Source organism: Vanessa atalanta, chromosome 3, assembly GCF_905147765.1.
Source record: "Vanessa atalanta chromosome 3, ilVanAtal1.2, whole genome shotgun sequence".
Taxonomy (NCBI): domain Eukaryota; kingdom Metazoa; phylum Arthropoda; class Insecta; order Lepidoptera; family Nymphalidae; genus Vanessa; species Vanessa atalanta.
Genome location: NC_061873.1, coordinates 11,013,451 through 11,037,446, shown reverse-complemented (window position 1 = coordinate 11,037,446; position 23,996 = coordinate 11,013,451). Strand labels below are relative to the sequence as shown.

Genomic DNA, 23,996 nt, shown 5'->3' with positions numbered 1-23,996 from the left:
TTGCAACACTGTTGCATTACGTTCTACAGAAAATGAAATAATTACTCCCTCGACGTATACGTGTAATGACTATGTAATCAAGGTTTTCTTAATGTTTGCATTATTTTACATAATAAATCGAATTTAATATCTTAATGCTGAAATAAATAAAAAAAAACATGTGTTTATGGTGTTAGTATGAAAAGTTTGGATATATACTTGTTGACTTCCAGTCAGGATATATTACATACATATATAATTGTATCTAACTAAAAAAAAACATGACTGTATTTTTCAATGTTGAAAATAAGTAACTACTGAGTTTCTTGATTCGATTCTTCTCGGTAGAATCTACATTACGAACCGGACGATTCAAAAGTGCTTGATTTGATACGAACTTACTTAAACATTACTAGATATTCATAGAATTCGAAAGGAACTTTTTTAGCTCTACCTTATTTTAAAAACGTTGTGTAGTCTAGCTAGTGGGTTATGGGCCTGATAGGAATTGGTAAGTAAATCTAACGTGCTTCATCGTGCTTTGATACAACAGTTATTTCTAATTTCAAAATATTCGGGCTTTAATGTTACACGACCCTGCATGATGAAATGTTAGCGAGTAGCCCTAGCCTCTAATATGGTGTTATGTCATTGCATTATATCACATTATTATTATTATTACATATTATAAATGTATACAATTATTATTGTAATTAATTGATCAATAATTTGTACAACTTTAATTAATATTATTTTATATGGAATAACATTTAATACTGGCGTGTAACACTATTTCTTGTTTTAAATGATTGAGCTGTCATAAGGAAAACAATTGGATGATTGTGAGGCATTGTAAAGAAATATAGAAAGATTGGAAAATCATTTCTTGGTGGTAGGGCTTTGTGCAAGCCCGTCTGGGTAGGTACCACCCACTCATCAGATATTCTACCGCCAAATAACAGTACTCTGTATTGTTGTGTTCCGGCTAGAAGGGCGAGTGAGCCAGTGTAATCACAGACACAAGGGACATAACATTTTAGTTCCCGAGGTTGGTGGCGCATAGGTGATGTAAGGAATGGTTAATATTTCTTAAAGCGCCTTTGTCTATGGGCGGTGGTGACCACTTACCATCAGGTGGTCCATATGCTCGTCCGCCAACTAATGCCATAAAAAAAAATCATTGTAAAACATAATTTTATTTTGCCATCCCGAACTACTGAAATTACACTTCAATACTCTTTTATTTCCAGTCGCATATAGGTATATACATGCATAAATACAACGCAATTAGTTTCGAAACTTCTTGATAAGAGAAGCAAGCTCTGGGACTCATTAGGGCCATTATATAGTGTTAAGAATAATATCGAAAATCTACATACGAATGGAAAAAGTTAGAACCTTTTTTTTCTCAGCCTAAAAAAATCTGTTAATAAGAGTAAAATTTTAAAATGACGAAACCCTGTAAACATCGTTATGAGAAGGTTCCCGGTATTGACATTATATGTCTTAACGTTTATGTCAAAGTAAAAAGACACAAACCACCTTTAATGTTATTCGTTATGCTATTTAAATAAAATAATCGCGTTAAAGTGTCGATTCTATTCAACGTAAATGTCGTCTAGACAACGGTAACGATTTCGTCAACGCAAGTGTCAAATTACCCATGTACAGGAGCGTAGATGCTAATCCAGAACGGTTACCGGAATATTTCTAATGTACTTTTAATACTCGAATCGACTAGGTCCCCGGCAATTTGGCGGGTAGCGGCGAAAAAAAGTAATTTATCCACACACCGTGTGTGGTTTGATGGTACATTAATTATTCGTGTTTTTGGCTGAAGGGTAAGGCAAAAAATGATACAGGTCAACGCGCTCCGATGTTGGTTTTCGAAATATCTGGATGACTTTTGAATTATGGAATACGAGGTCAGTTGTGTTTATACTTTTTACAGGTCAGGCAAACACGCACGAAATTTGTAATGAAGTTGTTCTTTATGTTCTTAATATTTATTTTTAATGAGATATAATTATATAGACATTGCACAGTGTTTTAAACGTTCAATATAATAGCACCTTTTTGTTATTAAACTATTTAAATTTAGAACAATTACAGATTAAAAATATACACAATATAAGACTCAACACCTTATCCTCATCTTTATTGTAGTAATAATTTTGTATAGAAACTCAAAACAATAAAACAAAACTAGGGGTAGCTCTACATTGAATACAATAATGTAACATGATAATTCAAAAGTTATTTTATAAGCCTAAGAATAAATTATATTATGATTATAAGAAGGGTAATAAATATTTTGTGTGTTTGAAATAGAAAAAAAAAAACAAAAGTCGTTTTTTTTTTTAATAATTCGATTGCAATTCAAACGGTATAAAAATTACGTGTATAATTTAATCCATTAACAATTGAATGTATGTCGCAAGCGATTTCCGAGTAGAAGGGTACAAATTGGTGACATTAGGAAGTGTCAGGAGTTTAGAGGACGGCTGTAAATTGATTTTTATTATATGTTCGCTTCACCACCGACAGAATTAGGAAGGGTTGAGTCTCATTATCATGAAAGCATAAATTACATACGGAATATATTTAAGTGCATTCAAATTGCATTTCGTTTTTGTTATAATGACTATTGTCAGTTAATATTACCTGGCGTGGATTAATGGATTGTTGTTTTTATATAGTAGGTAGTCGGTAGTGACTGCGCCTGTGTAATATTGTTGTACTGTAACAGCCTCCCTTTGAGTTGAATGTTTTGGAGCTTATTATACCACGCTGCTCCAATGCGGGTTAATGGATACATTTCATTGAAATTAAACAAATGCAGATTTACTTTTGATATTTTTCTTCACCGCCGAGAATGAGATTAATTATAAAAACAAATTAAGCACATGATTACAGTGGGGTTTGAACCCGCAATTATCGGTTAAGATGCACGCGTTCTAATTTCACCTCGGCTCAAATATTTTTGTACAAGAAAATATTATAATTGAATACACAGAAATACTATAATGCCTTGTTTAAATGTTTTCAGTAGTTGTTCTTAAAATATATAGACATTTTTTTATCAAACTAAATATAAAGAATTAAGCTTTAAGACCCGCAGTCATATGTAGCTATGGCATATTAACTTCTATACTGTTCAACTTGTTATGTCAATTGCTATTAAAAAAACAACTAGTTTAATAAGCCTTCAATTAGTTGCCTATACTTTTTATTAAACGGCGCCGGTCAACCAGCGTGACATTTAACAAATACCTATATTTAATACGAAATTTAATGAACGTCCTTGCTGGTAATTAGATCATTCGTAGAATAGGGTACCATTGGTAACTTTATTTGACATTTTTTTTTAAACATAAAGAAATGTACTAATAATAGATAATATATATAAATATATCTTTGAATTTTATTCAATTTAATGAAGCATCAATAATACTTGTGTTCGGATGTTTACAAGAATTAATATTATAGTTCTTATTTTATTATATTATATATACATCACCATTGCGCCACCGATATAGAGAGCTATGATGTCCTTTGTACCTTTATTACACTGACTCACCCACCCTTTAAATGGCGGTTTAATATCTTATGATGAATATCTCAAAGCTCTATCACCAAGTGATAACTACAAATACAACAGTGTAACTACAGGCACAAGGGACTCTTAGTTCCCAAGGTTATTGGCGCATTGGTGATGTAAGGAATGGTTACCACTAACCATCAGGTGGCCAATTTGATCGTCTGCCTACAATTATCATTAAAAAAAAAACAAATAAAGTATGTAATAATTATGAAGACATCATCGTACTTCATAATATATTTACATCAAAGGTTTCAGTCATCTTGGGAAAATTACTGTCATATAAAAAGCGGATATCAAGCGAGCAAAAACAATGCATTCTTTATGACATAAATGGATATGGACATATGATATTTATTTATACGCTAGTTATATTTATTTATTAAATATTATCATGTACACAGTCAACTCACCGCCAATTACACAACGTAACTCGTGTTTGGACTTGACTTTAATTGCAACGTAAAAAAGTTTCCTAGAAACATACCTACAATCAACTGATAGTGATCGAAACAAAGTGACAATAATAAGAATTACGTTTGTGCCAAATCGTATTTTAATTAGGCAGATAAGGTAAGTCATTAGCTGGCAAATTACCCGGAGCTGTTTGTTTTAATTTTTTTTTATTCCATATCTGTTAATGTTCCATCTTGTCCATCAAATTACAGCGACGGCGCGGCGCGTCAGCGAGCGGTTTAAAAAATGTATTCTAAATTTAAATGTAGCTACGTATATATTTTTTTTAATTACTCATTGTTGCCTTCTGTGTGTTTTTGACGTTTAAGTATTGGTTCTATAAATATGGATAAGATGTGATAAACTCTTTAGGATTTTAGTTTTAAAATAAAAATATACTTTAGAAAGTTTACTAAAAATTGTGTTGTTTTAAGTTTGTTTACATTCACAATTTTACAACATGTATGGACTTCCTAAATTAAACGAACTTTATTTTTAGTATATTTTAACGGCAACAGAAAACATTTTTTTTTTTTATTTAGGAGACTAATGTTTATAATGCTAAACTCGCTGCTATCTCAGACACTAGTAGACTATTTAAAAAAAAAAAACTATCTGATTTTGAAAACTCATTTATTAGAAATATTATAAACTAAATAAAACCACTTTACGACCCACAGATAGCAGAACTATTTGACTCGGTTGAAACCGAGCGGAGTTAGCGAGCTTGTAAAAATAACGGCTTATGAAATCCGCTCTCACTAAAGCAAAGCCTTAATCTAGCCATCAAGTACAGTAAATGTTCTTTACATCAAAGCTATTATATATTTACATGATAATTGTCCTCTTCCCGTCATGTAGTGTGTATTCTGAGATTTATAGAATTGTCATCTCTCGTGACAAAGTTACATAACTTACTTCAAAAGTTATAAATTTAAAATTTAAATATGGCGTCGTATTATTGTTATATAATTATAAAGGCTATTCTTATAGATGATATTTAGCGAGGGTTTAGTTAAACATTGATTTATCTCTGTCTGTTAGATATGATTTGACATTTGAAAGAAAGAGACCTAGAATTGTTAATCAAATAACCTAATATTACAACGTTCATAATAGTTAAAGCTGTAAATTATTACATAAATGTATCTTCGTAACATTTTATAGAAAATATAAAAACATTTTAGATGATGATTATCATATTATAATAATAATTATTATTTGATATTAATTGTTTTAATTTTAATATAATTTTAAATACTTCTTTTATTGAAATTATATTAAGCCGCCTCGTTGGTCTCGATTTAAGTCAATAATATTTATTGAAATCAGATGTGTACATCGTTACATTAGCGGATTCAAGCAATTAACTCTTCAATGTTTTATATTACTTGCATGTGTTGGATGAATACTGCCAAATCTGTATCTACAAATCTGCATCCGAGAGGAGTCGAGTGGTGCAATTAGCATCTAACCTTCTCCTCGATCGGAGAGGAGGTCTTAGCCCAGCAGAATGTCCTGCCTACATCTATCCTATGTCTCACTAAGCTGGGCTAAAATCTCCTTAAGTTAGAGCTTTAAATGTAGACTAGCTGAACCTGCGGCTTTCCCTGTGTATTTATAAAACACAAACTTACGCCCATTTTACCTCTTTAAGGGTGGAGATTCGTAAAGTCCTTAAAATCTTAGCGGATATCACACTCTAAAAGGAACCTTCCTATAACCTATATACATATATATATATATTATGAATACTATATATATATATATGTATATAAGCTGATGAACCAATATATTTATTACATTTCACAAACTCCTTTTTTTTCCGTTAAATTCGAGATAAACCCATTGTTAACTGGCTATTATTCGTTTATCAATCAATGATTAAACTACGTCATACGTCGCAACCTAAAAAAAATAATTCCCGTGACTACTGAGTGGGTTTTTTTACAATACAAAACGGGTATTAAGGAAATAACACGATTTCGGTAGGTAATTATTATAATTAATATTTATGCAAATTAATAATAAGTAATGTTAATTACACTTGCAACACATATCCATGAACATTTATGAGGCTTCATCATTCATTATTTTGTAAATTATTTTATCCTCAACTTTTCATACATCATTAAATTATTGAAAACACGTTTTAAATATTACGGCGGTTAAAATGTTTAATAAGATGCAATCTTTGCTATGTTCAATTTATTTTTCATTTACATCAATATTATTATAAAAAATATTTTACTTTTTTATTTAATAGCCCTAATTATTTGATTACAATACTAGTTCACTAGAACGAGAAATATTAAAAATATTAAAGCTGTCTTTACTAATATTTATTATAAACACGAAAGTAACTTAGTTTATTCGAAACACGGTAGGTACCAAATTAAAAGAAATTTGGAACTTCAAATTTCTCCTTGGAAATCATACTACTTTTTATAGCTAAAGCCTGACGACCCTTAAAGGTGAAGTGAAGAAGGGGGTGACATTTAATAGTTTTAACTCAGTGAAAGCTATATTCAGTACAAAGTTGAGAAAAATTTTGTACATAAATGTATTGTAATATTGTTTAACAATAATAAGAGTCGACTATAATCAAAATCATAGAACAGCAACATTTCAACGGTGTAATATCTTACGAAAAGGAATATACTATTGAAATATACGCCATAGTAAAACAAATTTATATACAATACTGCCAGTCGTCGTTAGATATACTCTGCAACGAAACACGAGTACATATATTCGATCCGTATATAATAATTGGTAAAGAATTTATGACATTAACATTGCAATCAATTATTAAAATTTAAACATGACGGGCCACTGTATTTTGAGAGTATCGAGAAACGAAAGAAAGTGACATTTTTGACAGTAACATTGGGGATAGTGCGGTTTGACGTTTCTTCTCTCTGACGCAACTTCAGACTCTTTTGGGTAATGTATTTGCATTTCGCGTAAGCAATACGTGCCTGGTGGAGCGTCGTTATTTTATTATAACATCGAAAGTGCTGATTGTATTACTGTTGTATTGTAAAACCTTCAAACACGTGGTTTTAATTCTCCTCGCCCGTCTACCCACGATCGCTCGACAGCCACAGATCTAAATAATGATAATGGCGATGTGTCGTTAAACATATATACTGTGATGTTTACAAGATTATGTCAACTGTTTATTTTTTTTTAATGTATTAGCGATACACTTCACGTTACGTTACGTCAGTCACCAACTGTCATGTCTGTCAAAGTTTATTGTCACTGATCTACGAATACAGTTTCAAAGGTCAGCTTTGAAACGTGTTGTAAAACTGGTAGCCGTCATGTATCGATTAGTTTAATAAGATTTCGTTACCCGTTGACTATCGTACTGGATTATATGGGGGTAATCATGTAATACAAGTTTAATCTCAATGTTATTACCGATCATGTTAAGTTTGATCGTATTCATCTCGTCTCACATTAAATTATCGTAAATAATCGATATGAAATACTAATAATCGTCTCGTTAAAATCGATTTATCTTTATTGTTATTTTTTTTTATATTTTTGTATCGAGCACCGAAATTGTCATAGGATAATTTTCTCTGAGAAAGAAATAGTCGAAATTATAGTAATAATACTTCCTTTTTAAATTTAAATAATTCATTTGATGGACAAAGGAGGTAATAAATTAAGGAGCTCGTAGCATATATATGTCACTTGTATATCATATGTGTAATAATTTTACAATAGTATACTCATTTCATAATAGATATTTTGCTTCATTTATAAATTAAATATTATTTTGCCATATTAAATGTATCTTTTATATCACTGACTGATATACCTAAGCTATTCCTTAATAGATAATACTAAATAATTATAATAACTTCATTAAGTTAACCGGTGCCGGATATAATAACTACATGCTTGAATTATTGTCGCATTCAGATTTTAATTTATACTTAACTAGTTGAACTAAATTTATAAATCTTTACCTATAGCGCACAAACATCATACATCCTCGTAACCAATAAATACATACCAATTCAACTGCATACCAAATTTCATCCAAAACCTTCAGCGGTTTTAACAGACACAGTTACTTTTGCATTTAAAAATCACTATAGATTTTTATATAAAAAATACTGTATAAAATTTTGACCTTAGTAGTTCTTAAGACTAAGAGAAATTACAAATCATTTGAATAGGCGCATGTGAACAATGATGTTGAGTTGAACGTAAAATATGAGGTAGAATTCATTGAATTTTAAGCTCTTGTAAAGCGGGATGGGAATATAAAATTTCATACAACTATACAATATATATCGGATTTTCTTGTTGTACATATATTTAACCATTATGTTAGAGTATACTACCTTGTCTCAACCTCACAATGGTACTGGTAATAAGGGGGTATATACAAACTTTTAGATTGAATAACAAACATAAAAAGAAAACTCTTGCTTTTTTCCCATCTAGGACAATTGAAATTCTCGGCTTTTCTCTACTGTAATATGCATGTATTTTACATATAAACCCTTCTCTTAAATTACTCTGTTTATTGACGAAATCATTAAAATCCTTTGCTTAGTTTAGAAGATCTAAGCGTACAGGCACCTGGATGCGACTTTGTTTAATACTATGTAGAGATATTTATTGTTTATTTTTCTGATTTATTACGTTTGTGTCAAACTGTTAGTTTAAACAAAGGCCCCGTAGGAATTACCAGCTGTACGGGCTACTGTTAAGCTAAAACGGAGCAAGGGTTTGAACTCGTCAAAAATCCTGAGTGGAGACCGCTGCTTCAAATGCCAATACCGCTGTTATCACTTGCATAATTTGTATTTATGATTAATATTGTGTCTATTATTAAATAGAAACATCACGACGAAAATTTTAGGTGTCGGATTACATACATGGTTATATAATTTGGTAGAATAGGTTGTCAAGGTTTCCCTTAACAAGAAGTCTTCAATTAGTTTTGCAATTGTTCCTTTATTGCTTTTATAACAGCTGAACGCGTCTAATATTTTTTAACAAACAACGCTTGTATATTTAGAAATAGTTCGCCTTCAATCTTAACAACTAATAGTTCGTGAGTCATGTTTTCCAATGACCTCCTCGGTTATCTTCATTAAGCGTATCGAAATATGTGAGGTATCCAAAAAACAAAGTGATCCCAATTTTATCAAGACAGGAGTCACTCTTCGGAGGTTACCCACGACACATTATTTTTACGACGACGTATACAAAACGTTTTTAATTTTAGAGTTCCTTCGTTGATGTTAAAACCATGTAATAGAATGTTTTTCGTACTTTATAATATCTGTTGTTCATACTTTAATAAATTTAAGACAAAACTAGGTTTGTTTTCCTTTAAAATACAATAACACCGCTCATAGTTAATTGCGTGCAGGTTTTTAATACAAATAAACTGTTTATAGAATAAAGTAAATATCAAAGTACCCTTTGCAATATTCATGGTATTACTATGGGGTGCACGCTATTTATAAAAATCAAAAAAACTGTTTTAATTACTATTGTACTTTTTTCAAATAAAAAACAATAACATATTTATGCAGATATGTTTCAGTTTCTTTGTAATATATAATATATATTTATTTATACATAATTAACATAATAACTACGGAACCATATCGCTGACATAGACTCTGTTTTGTTTCGTGTTTATTCGTCAAGTCCCTGTGGGGCCGCGCGTGCGCCTTAATGGGTCCCTGTGATAACTCTCACTTTGAAATCCTTTTTATTTCTATGTCACCCCTTAAGAAAAGATCTTGCTAGCGAAGGAATTCCAACTCTATTCAGCATCATATAAGGTAGAATTTCAAATCTAATTAATTCACACTTTAAATTCCAGGAACATCGGTCATTTGTAAAGTTATCTGCACTTTATTTGGAGACAAGATTTGTTTACATCAATACTTGTTTTTAATTCCCTACCTTTGGAAATTCTGCGTTCTTCGAATGTTTGGAATTTTTAAGTCTGTCGTAAATTACTATTCGTTGAACTGTTCTTATTAGTAAATGCTAACATAATGGTTGAGTGATCGGAATTCTCGATTCAGATGCATATTAGTTGTGTTTTATAGAAATATAAACGCGTATCGAATAACTATAAAATTACGTAAGTCCAAGTAAAGTTTTGTAAACTTTTTTTTATAGATAGTGGTCACCACCGTCTATAAACAATATAAATGCTATAAGAGTCAACCATTCCTCACATAAGCAAAGCGCCACCAACCTTGGTAGCTTTAAGATGTTGTGTCTCGTGTGCCTGTAGTTGCACTGGATCAGCAGCTCTTCAAATCAGAACAGCACAATACTAAGTATTTCTGCTTGACAGTAGAATATATGATGAGTGGGTGGTACCTACTACTACTATTTTATCTTGGTGGTACCAAGATAAAATTGCTGTTTTCTTTTACTAACAAACTAAAGAACAATGAAAATATTTCCATATTCAAAATGAATGTTCCAGGACGTAACTATTACGATCTATCAAGTCTTGTTGTCTCAAAATTCACCTTAATGTTAAATAATAATATTAGTAAATAGTTATTAGTCTACCGTAGTATGGAGTCAGCAGTAGTGCTGAGCAAAGGAAGATGTACTCTCTGCGAGACGTTTTGAAGTCTACAAGGCTACTCCTATGCGTGTTGGGGATATATATGTGGCAGATCCTTATCCCATACATAGTATTGCTCATGATGTTCTTTGAGTAACGGGATGAATCATAAACATAAATTAAGTACGGAGTATAGATGCATTAAACAAATATGGCATGAACAAAAATTGGGAAAAGAAGAGGTGTGGAATTGTTAATATTGGTGGGATTACCCGTTATTTCAATAAACCAATAACATTTATACTTTGTATTGCTGTTGTTTCGGTTTGAAGGCAAACGGGACACGACATCTTGGACTTCATGGTTGGCTGCCCATCGTCAATATTAGGAACGGCTTAAAGATCTTGCAGCACAAGTGTCTGTTTCAAGCCTACCATTTGGTATCGGGTGAATGTGTATTTGCCTTTATAAAATTAATTAATTATACAAACTTAGTTGAAGTTAAATCTCGCGTGTGTGAAAATGTCTATTACGAAAATATTAACATGCAGTTCTATTACTACTTAAATTAAATATTCATACGGAACAACATCGCTCCCTTACAACCGTGCACAAATGAAATTAAACGCAGTACATTATGTTTCATACTTTGTTAAAACCAACATAAAGTATGAGAAGTCGCGTGTTTGCGAAAGTAAGTGCTAAAAATAATACTATAGTATTAAAGAAGTAACGCTCGAAACGCATGCGATTCTTATTTATTGCCCACGCTTTGAAAACATCTGCATAATACATGATTGTATTATATTACTATTAAATTAGTTCGCTTTTTTTTTAATTTTTAATTATATTTTTTTTTAATTCTAATCGTCACTCAGGTAGTGTACCTTCTTAATATATTGTTTAGGTATATCTTGTGATTTATGGCTGTTTTATATGTCACGCAGGATGGATGTCGATGCAATCGAAATTAAATTTGACTTAAATCTAAAGTGCCATATTTACGTTAATGTCAGATTTGGCAGCTGTCAATTTATGTTAGATTAAGTTTAAATTAAAAAAGTTCAATAATAAAAGCCAGAATAAAAAAATAAAAATTAAAAAAGTCTTCTTCATCGCACGTGACATTGGCGAAATAATCTGTGCCCTCTCGGCACAAATAAAAATATTAATTTTTATTACAATATTAATCTACCCTACTGAAAACTGCAGTTATGTACGTATTTTTATAAATGAATCATGTTACACCCTTGTTTAATTAATATTTTATTAACTTAATTTCTGATATAAATAAAAATTATGTTCTGTAGACAATCATTTATTTTAAGGCATAAAGCAAAGATCGCTTATATATTTTACTCTGTAGACTACAGTCAACAGGAGTTATTTCATTGTAACTTAAAATAAACTTCATAAATTTAAATGACACCTTTTTAAGACAGAATGTGTCATCAAATAAATTAGTAGCGAAAAAATTCCTATATATTTTTTAATTTAATAAATATTTTCTCAACTATTTTCAAACGAATATACCATTTAACGACCATTTAAGGTTTTACATTTAAATATATTTGCAGTAATTATGAATATTTATAGGCTGAAGGGGAATATAATTTGATAATAATTCCACGTACAATTAAAAAAAAAAAACTTTAAAAACCTAGAATGCGTCGGCGAGTTAATGAAAGGACTTCGAACATCCGTTGAATATTAAATAAATGAACAACGAATTGTTTTTTAAGGTTACAAGTGACAAATTTTTACGAAATGTTTCAATTATTCCATACTCTGCTCGGCGATGCTATTTTTTCTGTTTTTTTTTTCTACAATAAATGGTATAATATCAGTATTTATGGGATGACAAAAAGCGATCGGTCTATTTAGAGTTCTCTAGACAAACAAGTCATGTACAATAACTATATGTCATGTACAGTTTAATGTCATTTTATTTTTACTTATGTTATTAATATAAATAGGAAAGTTTTAATGGATGGACGTTTGTTACAGAATCCCGCCAGATCGACTGAACGGATCTGAATGAAACTTCGCACTGAGATTGATTATCGTCTGGTTATATAGGTTACTTTTTATTGCTAATATCTGCACCCGCGGATGAAACTGCAGGCGGCAACTATTTCAGTATATTTGTTTGTATATGTTTGAATTATATATCTAAGTAGTGTATTAGTTTGTTTATTTGTCTGTGATGTTTAAGTGTTTCTTGTGACTTTTTTCATTTGTTTTGGAATAACAATTACAAATGATTTATATTGAAATGAGTAAATGAATGTGGTTTTCTTTAAAAAAATTTACTTTAGTCGATTTTGAGCTTAAATCTCAATCAACAGAAGGTGAACTTACAAAAACAAAACACACATTGCAAGATCTACTACAAATTCGCAAACAACACAGTTTTGGTTCACAATAATAGGTATATTTAAAGTTCCTTCAAAGAAATCGTTTGATTTCTGACTATGTTTATAACATTTGTCACATAAAACTATCCGTTTTTATTTTATAACTGGTAACAATTTAAATGTTACCTGGGATCTTTGTCTGAATGCATATAAAATATTATCCGAAAGGATTAGTAATCATATGTAAATAAGTAAGAAATTTATAGTGTTATATTGTAATATAGATAAAAGCAGGCATAATACCAAAAATGCATTTAAAATAACTACAAATAATTATAAGTAGCACGTATCTACTTATAATTACAGAAACTCGAATTCAATTTTAAAAAAAAATACATAATTGATTTCAAGCGTATCGTCTTTAATTAAGTTGGTAATTATTTGTATAAAATATATTATGGTACATATTCATTAAGTATTTACATAAGTAGGTATTTCATACATATACTTGGAAGGCGAGACACGTTGTTAGTGTATTTGGTCGTCGAAACGAGACGGAAGACGAATGCAAGATGTTTTCAATCAATTAGTTTTCGTTATATTATATTTAGACGTTCAAGATATTATTTTAATAAACTAAAAATTAAATTATTTCATTAAAAACATTTCATCTGCCAGCTACGTATGTTTGTAGTTAACTTTTTTCTTAAACTTAGGTAAAGGGATAATTTTATGTTTATACCTTTGCCTAATAGATATTGTTTTGCTATTAAAAAACAATACAACGGACCATAGGATCTCTCATTATTCCTGTAATTATACAACTGATGGTTTAATTAAAAACACAGAATATTTTATTTTAGTATAAATTAACTACCTGTTTTTGTACTACTAGCAAAACCTTAGATCTACGTCTATATAGTAAAATTATTTGACGTATCACGCGTTACATGATTTCGTTTTAATTTTAAGTCTAGATAATATATAGTTGATATAAAACATGAAATTAAAGTTCACCATAAATCGTTCAGAAAGTTATACATGTAGATTATATCGATAAGGTCTAGTGATGTAACGTAGAAATGTCGATAAGTTGGTTGAAAAACAAATTTCGCCGCAGGATGCACCTGCCGTGCAAGTGCGAATTATTCCCGTACGTACGCAATAAACGGTGTATTAATTACATATTACTTGTTATACAATGCTAGTTGCAATATCGTTAGCATAATTTCCTCTGTTATTACGATTAAATATTCTGAATAGAATCGTTAGTATTTATAGGTTTTCTATTTTTTATTTTTTTTTATTTAATGAACTTTATTCTTTTATTAATGCCTGTAATTTTTATGCCTTTAAAATTTTGTAATAAATATAATAAGCGATCTACCGGCTGCGTAACGATTATTTTGTTTATAAAAAAAAAAACTTTCTATATTTTGCGTGAAATAAAATGTTTTCTGCAATATTACAGGATTGCGGTATATTAAAAATTTAGAACGAATATACATCATTTGGAGATTTGGAATAAAAACTTTATTACAGTCACCCATTAATTATTAATAATAATTATTATAGTCCTGTCAAGTCCAAACAATATATGTGAACCGTTCCAATCGATACGACAATCAAAAAAAAAAAAATTCAAGGTCAAATTTCACAAATTTGGTTTTGTCCTTTTTCAGCCTGATGGTAAGTTTTTAAGAATTGTAGATCATGCAATTATTTACAAGAACGATTTTTAACATATTTTCTCCTAGGAGTCTCCGTTACTAAGATATGTCTATTTTGACCGAGCAGATAATACATAAGCAGCCCGTAAATGTCCCACTGCTGGGATAAAGGCCTCCTCTCCCTTTGAGGAGAAGGTTTGGAGCATATTCCACCACGCTGCTCCAATGCGGGTTGGCGGAATACACATGTGGCTGAATTTCTTTGAAATTAGACACATGCAGGTTTCCTCACGATGTTTTCCTTCACCGCCGAGCACGAGATGAATTATAAACACAAATTAAGCACATGAAATTTCAGTGGTGCCTGCCTGGGTTTGAACCCGAAATCATCGGTTAAGATGCACGCGTTCTAACCACTGGGCCATCTCGGCTCATAATATCTAGCAAATATTATATTCGCTAGTATTAGTTCCACATATAATAGAAATTGGTACTCAAAGTTTAATAAAATAAAAAAATAAGAATCAAAATATATTTACTCTATTTACGTAGGATTTTGATTCGCCATTACAAAATATCAAATTAAATGATACGTAGAATGTAGATTCTAGACCGAGGAGGACCGGCAACAAAACTTAGTAAGTACTAATTACTCTTTTCCGATGATTAAAATAAATAGTTTTCTAATTAAATACAATTAAAATAATATTTATCCTGCAAAAAAAAAAAAAACAAAGTGTAACTGTACTACGATACATTTTTCTATTAATATTCTGTAAATTTTTTAACTGGCAAAGTTGGAATCTATGGGTTCAGTTGACTATAGAGGCTAATTTACCTTGGTTTAATAAACAAGTCATAATTTCAGACACCCGTATTTCCCCCTTTAATCAATTTCCGTCATTTTTCATTAACCTAACACACATACAGTAGTTTTAATTTAAAACCAAATGAGGCGATAAGATATATAAATTAAGTAAATTTTTAATTATCTCCAACAAAACTTGCAAACGAAGTTGCTAACAACTCATTTTAAGCAAAGTGATTAAATGATAAAAACGTAACACAATATATAATTAACGTTAAAATAACTTTTTTTTTAATGATGTTAATTTTTGTATAGTTATTTTGTATACTACCTAAAATATATATACATATATGTATTTTTTTTGTAGTCGTACGTACGTCTTTTTCTTAATTTGGCTGAATTTAAATGGCGATTGTGTAGTCGCTATAAAAGTTTAAGAAGATGGATTCCATCAACGGCGAATAAACGTTCAGAATGTGTTAAGCAATTAAAATAAGAAATTATTTATGTAAGTTTAGACTTCACGAACTATACGTCGAGTTCAATATTTTTCTCTTGTATTTCGGCTCAATAATTTAAAGCGATAAAATCAACTGTTAATAATGTTCATTTAAAGAAAATTACTTTTCATCGTTGTATCAATGAGACTAGCTTTAATTAAATTCGCTGGTGCAATGCGCTTATGTAGAAATAATGTTCAAAGTCACGTCAGAGAGTTCTATTTAAGTTCTAACTAAAATTTAAGCGTCACTTTTTAAAAAAAAAAAATGTTGCGTTATATATACGACTTTTAGTAACTGCTTAGAATCATGGCATCCGCTAGAAAAAATATATTAGTGTTTTAAAATATAAATAATGAGAGAGGTATTATAGTGAAAGACAGAGAGTGACATCCGTTATTCTTAACTGAGTATTATTGCATTCGATATTCAAAATCAATAAATAACAATTGTAAGCTATGTGGTACAGATGAAATATATCACCCCAAATATTAGAAACTACCAGTCCAATTAAAAAAAAATGCGTTAGGTAGCCTATTTTTTAAACGTCAAACTAAGAATCAAGAGACCTCGAGTAATAATTTTTAACGCGGCTAGTTCAACAGATATTTTTTTTTATTATTATCTGTCGCTATTTAAAGCAGTTATCGTATATTAAATGTAAATTGTACTGGCGTATTTGACCGTTGCAAATAGGAAGGGTAGCATCAATATGTGTCTAAGTTGCTTCAATAACCAGAATTTTTGAAACAAAAGTTCATTAACCCCAATCACTCCATACAATTGTTTAGGGTTACTTTCACCTGTCTTAACTGGCAAGAATTGAATTTGCCCTGTAATCGATTAGCAGTTCAATTTAGCTCAGGAAGCGGCCGGTTAACGAGTGACGTCACGAGGCTGGCACCAAGGGGCTAGGGGCTGGTACAAGTAATAAGATGCAGGTTGTGTTTAACGACTGTTCTAGAAATACCATTAAGTATATTATATAAGATTTTTTAAGGACTGATATTGAATTGAATGAGATGACGTGATGCGATCTTGATTGATAAATTTATTTTTTTTTAATTTATTTTTACTTCTCAATAAACCGCCTTTTTCAATATGCTGTATGATGATAGGAATAACTGTATTTCCGAATTATAAATATTAATTAATGACGTATAATTATTAATAAAAAACACATCTAAATTTGTAAATGGCGTAAAAGTATTTCTTCTGCCGAAAATTTCACACATAAATTTCCATTTAACTTTACAATGACACTTTGCACTTAAATTGTAACATTACATATTATATTTATTTTTTTATCATTAAGATTGGGTGACTGGGAAATGGATCACCTGATGATAAGTCACAACTGCACATAGAAATTGGACTGTAAAAAATATTAAACATCCATTATCATCGCCAACGCACCACGAACCTTTGGAACTAAGATGCTTATACTCCTTGCTATTATTATTCAACTGTGGCCAAGTAAGATATTGTTTTAGCTTCGTGATACACCTCAATATTAAGCTATTCTGAAAGAACAAACTCGAAAATCACCGCAAATTATTCTATAAGAATCTGAAAATTAAAGGGATCACGCATCAAAATAGTACCACCGTAAATCTGATTCACGAGTGAGATACGAAGTGAGTTCTTATTGTAAAGCACTGCTGTATTAAATATTTGTATCATAAACTTGGATGATTTCCTTTAAACGTTTCAATTTTATCATTCATACTAAAAACTATAATAATGACCAATGACTTGATGAGAGTAACACTTTATTATAAATGAAATAAAACATGGACGTATTCGAAAAGGATTTTGAAACTTATCCGAAACGATTCAAAGGTTAATATTGCATATCAATATAATTTTTGTTCAAAAGAAGTAATCCACTGAATTTCAAATTTGCTTCGTACAGAATCGTTTGCTGATCTTGTTCAATCCGCACTAATCCACATTAAACTAGTTATAACCAGATACAATCTTATTTGGCAATCAAAGAACATATCAGCTTGATTGTAGCATGTGTAATTAATGTATTGATATTTATAAAATAAATAGATTTAGATAATATTTAACAGCCATTAATTAACGTTAATCAATTTAATGTGTATTTCTAATGCTTACGACCTGTCTATTATTTTATAATAAATTTCAACTTAAATTAAATAATAATAGTAGGGTACATAAAGAATAATCTAATATAGGATTGGGGATAGGTAATTGGAATATCCCTGATGGTAACTGGTATTTGCCACCCATGGACAGTATCACAGTAATTTTTTTTTTCTATAGTGTCCTCTACAGCGCAGTTGTGCGAGTCGTAGAAGACTCTGGAGCACAGTAAGAAAAGTTAATTAATTTCTTACACCGTCTGTGCGACCCCAGAAGAATTAATCATTCGCGCAACCTTCAAATCGGAACACAACAATACAATGAACTGTTGTTTGGCGTTAATTGATCAGTGATGGGGGATGGTACCTATCCAATCAGTCTAAAATGCGTCGCATAATTATTAATTTTCGATAAAACACTTTTTTAGGACATATAATTTTATTTTCCTTTAAATTATCGAATTTTCACACACACTTACCTGTGGTGTGCTACGTATATTTTCAATTTTGAGTTACATTATTTTTTAATGTGTTATCATGTTTGCTGAATGGTATAAATTTTAATTGGACTTCAGTCTTGTCTTCTTTTGTTAATTTACATTTATAGAATACGTATATTGTCGCTGTCTGTATGTATTAGTACGCTGTCTGTATGTATGAGTACGCTGCCTGTACACACACGGGACAAACAACAAAGTAGACGAATCCTGTATAAGTCAAACAATGAATAGTACTATTTAGTACTAATCAATCGTATATATGCTATAAAACAATTGACAATCTTTTAATTAATAAATAATTTTAAACCTTAGCAGAAGTATTAAAACTTAGAAGATACGCGGTAACATTTTAGGGTTATATTATTTGGTCTATCTTACGCTAATATATATAAATATGATAGTAAGACGAAATACAATTTTTTTTTTCATTACTAGAATCTAAAATTAGATAAAGGAATTATTTATAAGTCCACGATGACATCACAAAAAATAAAACTATTAACACTGGTTATCAATACATATTGAAATTGCTCGATAATATCAATTTTTAATTAAAAACTTTACCTTACAGATAATTCGAGTCAATAATTACGTTAGAATCGTTACTAATTACGATTATAATTCAAAGTAATACAACAATTTTATCGATACGTAATGAGTGCCGCGTGTGCAATAAAGCAAATTATTTTAGTACTATCAACATTGTGTACGTCTATGGAGTAATTATGTATTTTATGGAGACGATACACCATAAAAATTTACAACAACAATGTTATTCTGAATCATGAAGATGTAGTCGTTAAATATTTTTAGGGTTCGTTATTTTTTTTTAATATTCCGCATAGAAACAATTGTTGTGTACCGTATGAAGTAAAATAAGTCACTAATAATACAACTGTCTATAATCTCTGTCAGCACTCCTAACATGTATACGAAAGTAGACGTGATAAAATAATAATAATAATTTTATTTGGCTACCAATATGAACAGAGTACATTGTGGACTAAATTGTATTATCATCAGCAAACTGGAAATGAAACTGGTTTAAAATTAACCCGAAAGATTTCAACTTAGCTAAAATAGTAGCTAGTAAAGTTTTTAGATACTTTTCGAACATACAGACACAAAGAATAATACATTTTATATAATTTAATAATTAATTACCTACTTGTGGTAATCACATTAATAGTCGTTGATTTTATCTTATCTTGTATAGTATCAATAAGACCATATTATCCCATTTATTGTTATGAATCGTTAGAACCGCGAGAAAATCAGTCGAATAAACGTCGTTCCATATAATGCAGCGATATATATCTTTAGGATTGACTTCAAGTGTGTTATATACATAGGAAGGAATTATTTTTAAGATGACTTCACAATGAAACCAAAATGCATTAACTATATTTGCACTATTAGCATTTGTACGTATTAATTCTAATGCCGTTGAGACGCTTAGACAGCTAATTCTTAAAAAAGGCATTATTTGATTTGATCAATTACTGAATTTAACAAAATAGTACCAAAAGTCATGTGCAAAATTCCAACTAAATCATTAGGTGGGATTAATTTAAAAATATGTTGCAAATTTGGCCAAACACACTCAATTAAATAAAGGCTTAAATAGTAGTGTCTATCTTTCTACGTTGATATATTAGTCTCTAACAGTTAGACTTGATATGACGTTTTGGTATTGCTCAAGGATTTTTTTACATTTTGAGGAGTAAAGTACGTAAATACTTATTGATCTCGGACGTAACATACCATTATGCCAAGTTTTGATAGTACCAAATAACCCATAAGTGTTTATGGTACTGTAACTTAACCAATCCTGTGTCCTTTATTCATTATGCTCGCGGACGCGTTGAAATTACATCTTCAAACACATCCTTCTTCATCTTCTACACCCCGATACAGTAAATTAAACTGGATTAGTTTATTACAATGTTATATTATTGCCAGAAATATAATATTTTTACGGGAAGTGTTTTGCGTTTGTCATTTATTCTAACGATTAATAAGTATCTCAATATTTAGAGCCTGATATATTATTAATCAAAGAGACATTCCAAGTGTCTCAAATAATCAAACTCAGAGGTTCATTCTCGAATAGTTTGAATAATCTTTCAATACATAGTTTAAGTATGCTGCAAAAAAATAAACCGGTGGTAGATTTACATTCAATTCAATGCTGCGACATGACGGTCCAAAAGTGCTTTTATGAGTCAAATTAAATCAAATTTGTAAATATTCCACAGCGGGACAAATCACCTCCTCACCTGAAACCATTAACTGCAACAAATATGTTCGTATTATGACAGTAATCAACCAATCACCGCATTGCTGCAATGCAGTAGCTTCAATTAGAACAGCTACAGGTATGTTCTCCTCTCACTCTGATATTCTCCTGACCGATTTCCAGAGAGAGGCCAACTGCGCGCATATTGGGCATATTATATCACAATAGCATAGTATTATGACAAAATCAGAAGCACCCTCTATTCATTCACTCTCATAATCTTAAGGGAAAGCTGATTAGACACGATTAAAAAGAGTTCAGCCGAAGGACTAACCCTTGACGTGCTTGCGTTAAACTGCCTATTTCTAGATATTTCTCCGGGCTGCTATTGAGAAATTTTCGAAATAATGTCCAATAGGTTTTTAATAGCCCGAAATGTTAAGGACTAGACCTCAGGGATTTGACCTTATAGCTAGCCAAACAGGTAGTCATTATAGATATTATGTAATGTAAAAATCTTCGAAATATATTGCTGTGTGTTATATGTATAAATTACAGGTATATAGGTTTCGACTTTTTGACCTTAACGTGTAATAAGTACTTATAAGGCAGGTTATTAGGTTAATAATCAGCATTCGTTTTTATTGTGTCATTAAATTATTAATTACTTGCAAGGACACAGATGATTATTTGACGCTGAAATGTTATTAGTTTATTGGTAAAGAAGTTTGTTATATTCGCAAGTAAGTAGCCGAATGTTTAAAATGAATTTGAGTTGGTTTATATCATACAATACTATGCCACATTGTTTCATTCGTTGGTCTACATTTCTGTTAACCCATACATACATACATACATAAGCAGCCCGTAATTGTCCCACTGCTGGGATAAAGGCCTCCTCTCCCTTTGAGGAGAAGGTTTTGGAGCATATTCCACCACGCTGCTCCAATGCGGGTTGGCGGAATACACATGTGGCTGAATTTCGTTGAAATTAGACACATGCAGGTTTCCTCACGATGTTTTCCTTCACCGCCGAGCACGAGATGAATTATAAACACAAATTAAGCACATGAAATTTCAGTGGTGCCTGCCTGGGTTTGAACCCGAAATCATCGGTTAAGATGCACGCGTTCTAACCACTGGGCCATCTCGGCTCAACCCATAATCTGATGTTTTACCACTGAAACTACTAATAACTATGAAAGACCGATTATATTTTTTTTTTTTTAAATTCGTTTAAAGGTTAAGGGAATAGTGTTTAAAGAGGCGGATATTTCGAATCTGTTTCATGGTTGTGATTAATTGTGTCGATTCGTTCTTCTTCGTCACCGAGCAGAAGATGAATTCACATACACATATATGGCTTATTAAAATTTTACTGGCATTTGGGATTTTAAAAAATTGACATGCAACTGAGATGTCATGTGTAATTGCATTCAATAGAACATATCTACGTAGGTACATTTAATGCTAAGTCATGCCAAGTTTTATGACGTCATTGTCATATTTGCACATATGACATAAAAAGCACCGAATTGTTTCATGTCATGATGATGTTTTCAGAAGTATTTTCGTAATAATGTTATTCATGTGAACTTATCGTTTCAATTAATGTATCTTGTACCGATAGCTACGTTCTGTTAAGATAATAGTGTTACATGGTACATTTAATGAGACGACGGGCAGGTATGGTGATAACAAAAGACGCGATAATGACGATAGTTGCGAATTTATTCTCGTCTAAGGCACATTGGAAACATAGTTTTTTTTTTATTCTTAGTCTATTTCAGCATTCCAATATTTTATTGTTACTACATAATTTATTAACATAAATTAATACTTATTTATATGTCTACATAGGCTGTCGAAGCTGAGAACGCGACGAAAAAAATAGAGGCCAACTATTGGCCACTAAGTACACACCCACTTGTAAAGTAGTATGAAGTTTGGTGTGAGTCAATCGTAGCTGTCACGCACACCAAGATAATAAAGTTGATTCGTTTGTTTTAATTATTTTCATGTTGTTAATATTAATAATCTGTCAAATCATGGAAAATGGCGGGAAAGTGCAAAAATAAATAGATATGTTTATCTATGATTGTTTCAAGAATCCATAAACACAATAAACTAATACACCAGTATTTTTTTATTTTTTTAGTACCTTATCTCACTAAATAAAAGTAAAAATTGTTATCTCTACAAAATATTATGTTATGATAACATTATTATAATTTAAAGTCATGACATAACTTAAAAACTATTTAAAATCGTATTGATAGGACAATTATCAACATCCCTTTTCCTTAGAATTTCGAAATGTTGCGTTTTGAATTTAATTTTTAGGAATAAAATCTAAATTAAAAAAAAAACGGATAAGCCATTTTTTTAATTAATATTAATCACTCTTACAATATAAGCTAATTGTAAATTAAGCGATTATAAAATTTGATTAAATAATATTCCGATAAAGGTCATTGTATCTACGTCATTTTTAAAGTCTATGCGTAAATACTGTGCGTAAATACTTATTTACGCATAGTATTATAACTCAACAATTAAATAGTAATTTTTTTATCTTAAAACGAATGATGTCATAAATAAATAATAATCAAAGTCTAAATCATTGTATTGATAAATAGTAATAATTATCACTTAATATAATATGCCCTTCGATAGTTAAAAATAAATTAAAAAAGCAATGACTCTTTCATATTAAACTCACCTTCGTTTGAGTTAGCATTCCCGTCGGCAGGCCGATCGCAGTCTTCACCGCCGACCAGGTTTCTTATACTGAACGAATTCGTCTTTCTTGACACTTCCATCACCCCCGTGACGTCACTATTCTGCGTTCCATTTAGATCCCGGCACTGTTCTGTCCCGTTCACTAGTGTATCCCCCGACCCATCCTCACATCGACGCGTCGTTAGGTCCATCTTTAAAATAGTTAGTTTTCGAAATTTGAAATTTAACTTTTTTAATCACGCTTGTCATTATCACGCACTTAACAGTCTGAACATATTTTGTGATCCCATTTTGTTTTACAATATGAAATTACACGTCCTTTACGAAAAAAAAACAGTTATGATTTTTTAGAAAAAAGTAATATTGCACTAATTAATTTTTGCTACAGATGATTTTTATCACAGTTTTTTTAATGAGGTTGTAAAATAAGACTATGTAAGGCACGTATTCAGCCAG

The 23,996-nt window shown here is 30.7% G+C and overlaps 1 protein-coding gene across 1 annotated transcript in view; it reads right to left on the bottom strand.

Annotated features, from left to right (window-relative positions):
• LOC125076993 (homeobox protein aristaless-like) overlaps positions 1-23,791 on the bottom strand; it is a 102,894-nt gene extending 79,103 nt beyond the window's left edge. The window contains exon 1 of the mRNA XM_047688761.1: positions 23,521-23,791. Coding sequence (XP_047544717.1) covers positions 23,521-23,731 — 211 coding nt within the window. The 5' untranslated portion in view covers positions 23,732-23,791. The remainder of the gene's footprint in view (positions 1-23,520) is intronic.
• Between the last annotated feature and the right edge of the window lie 205 nt (positions 23,792-23,996).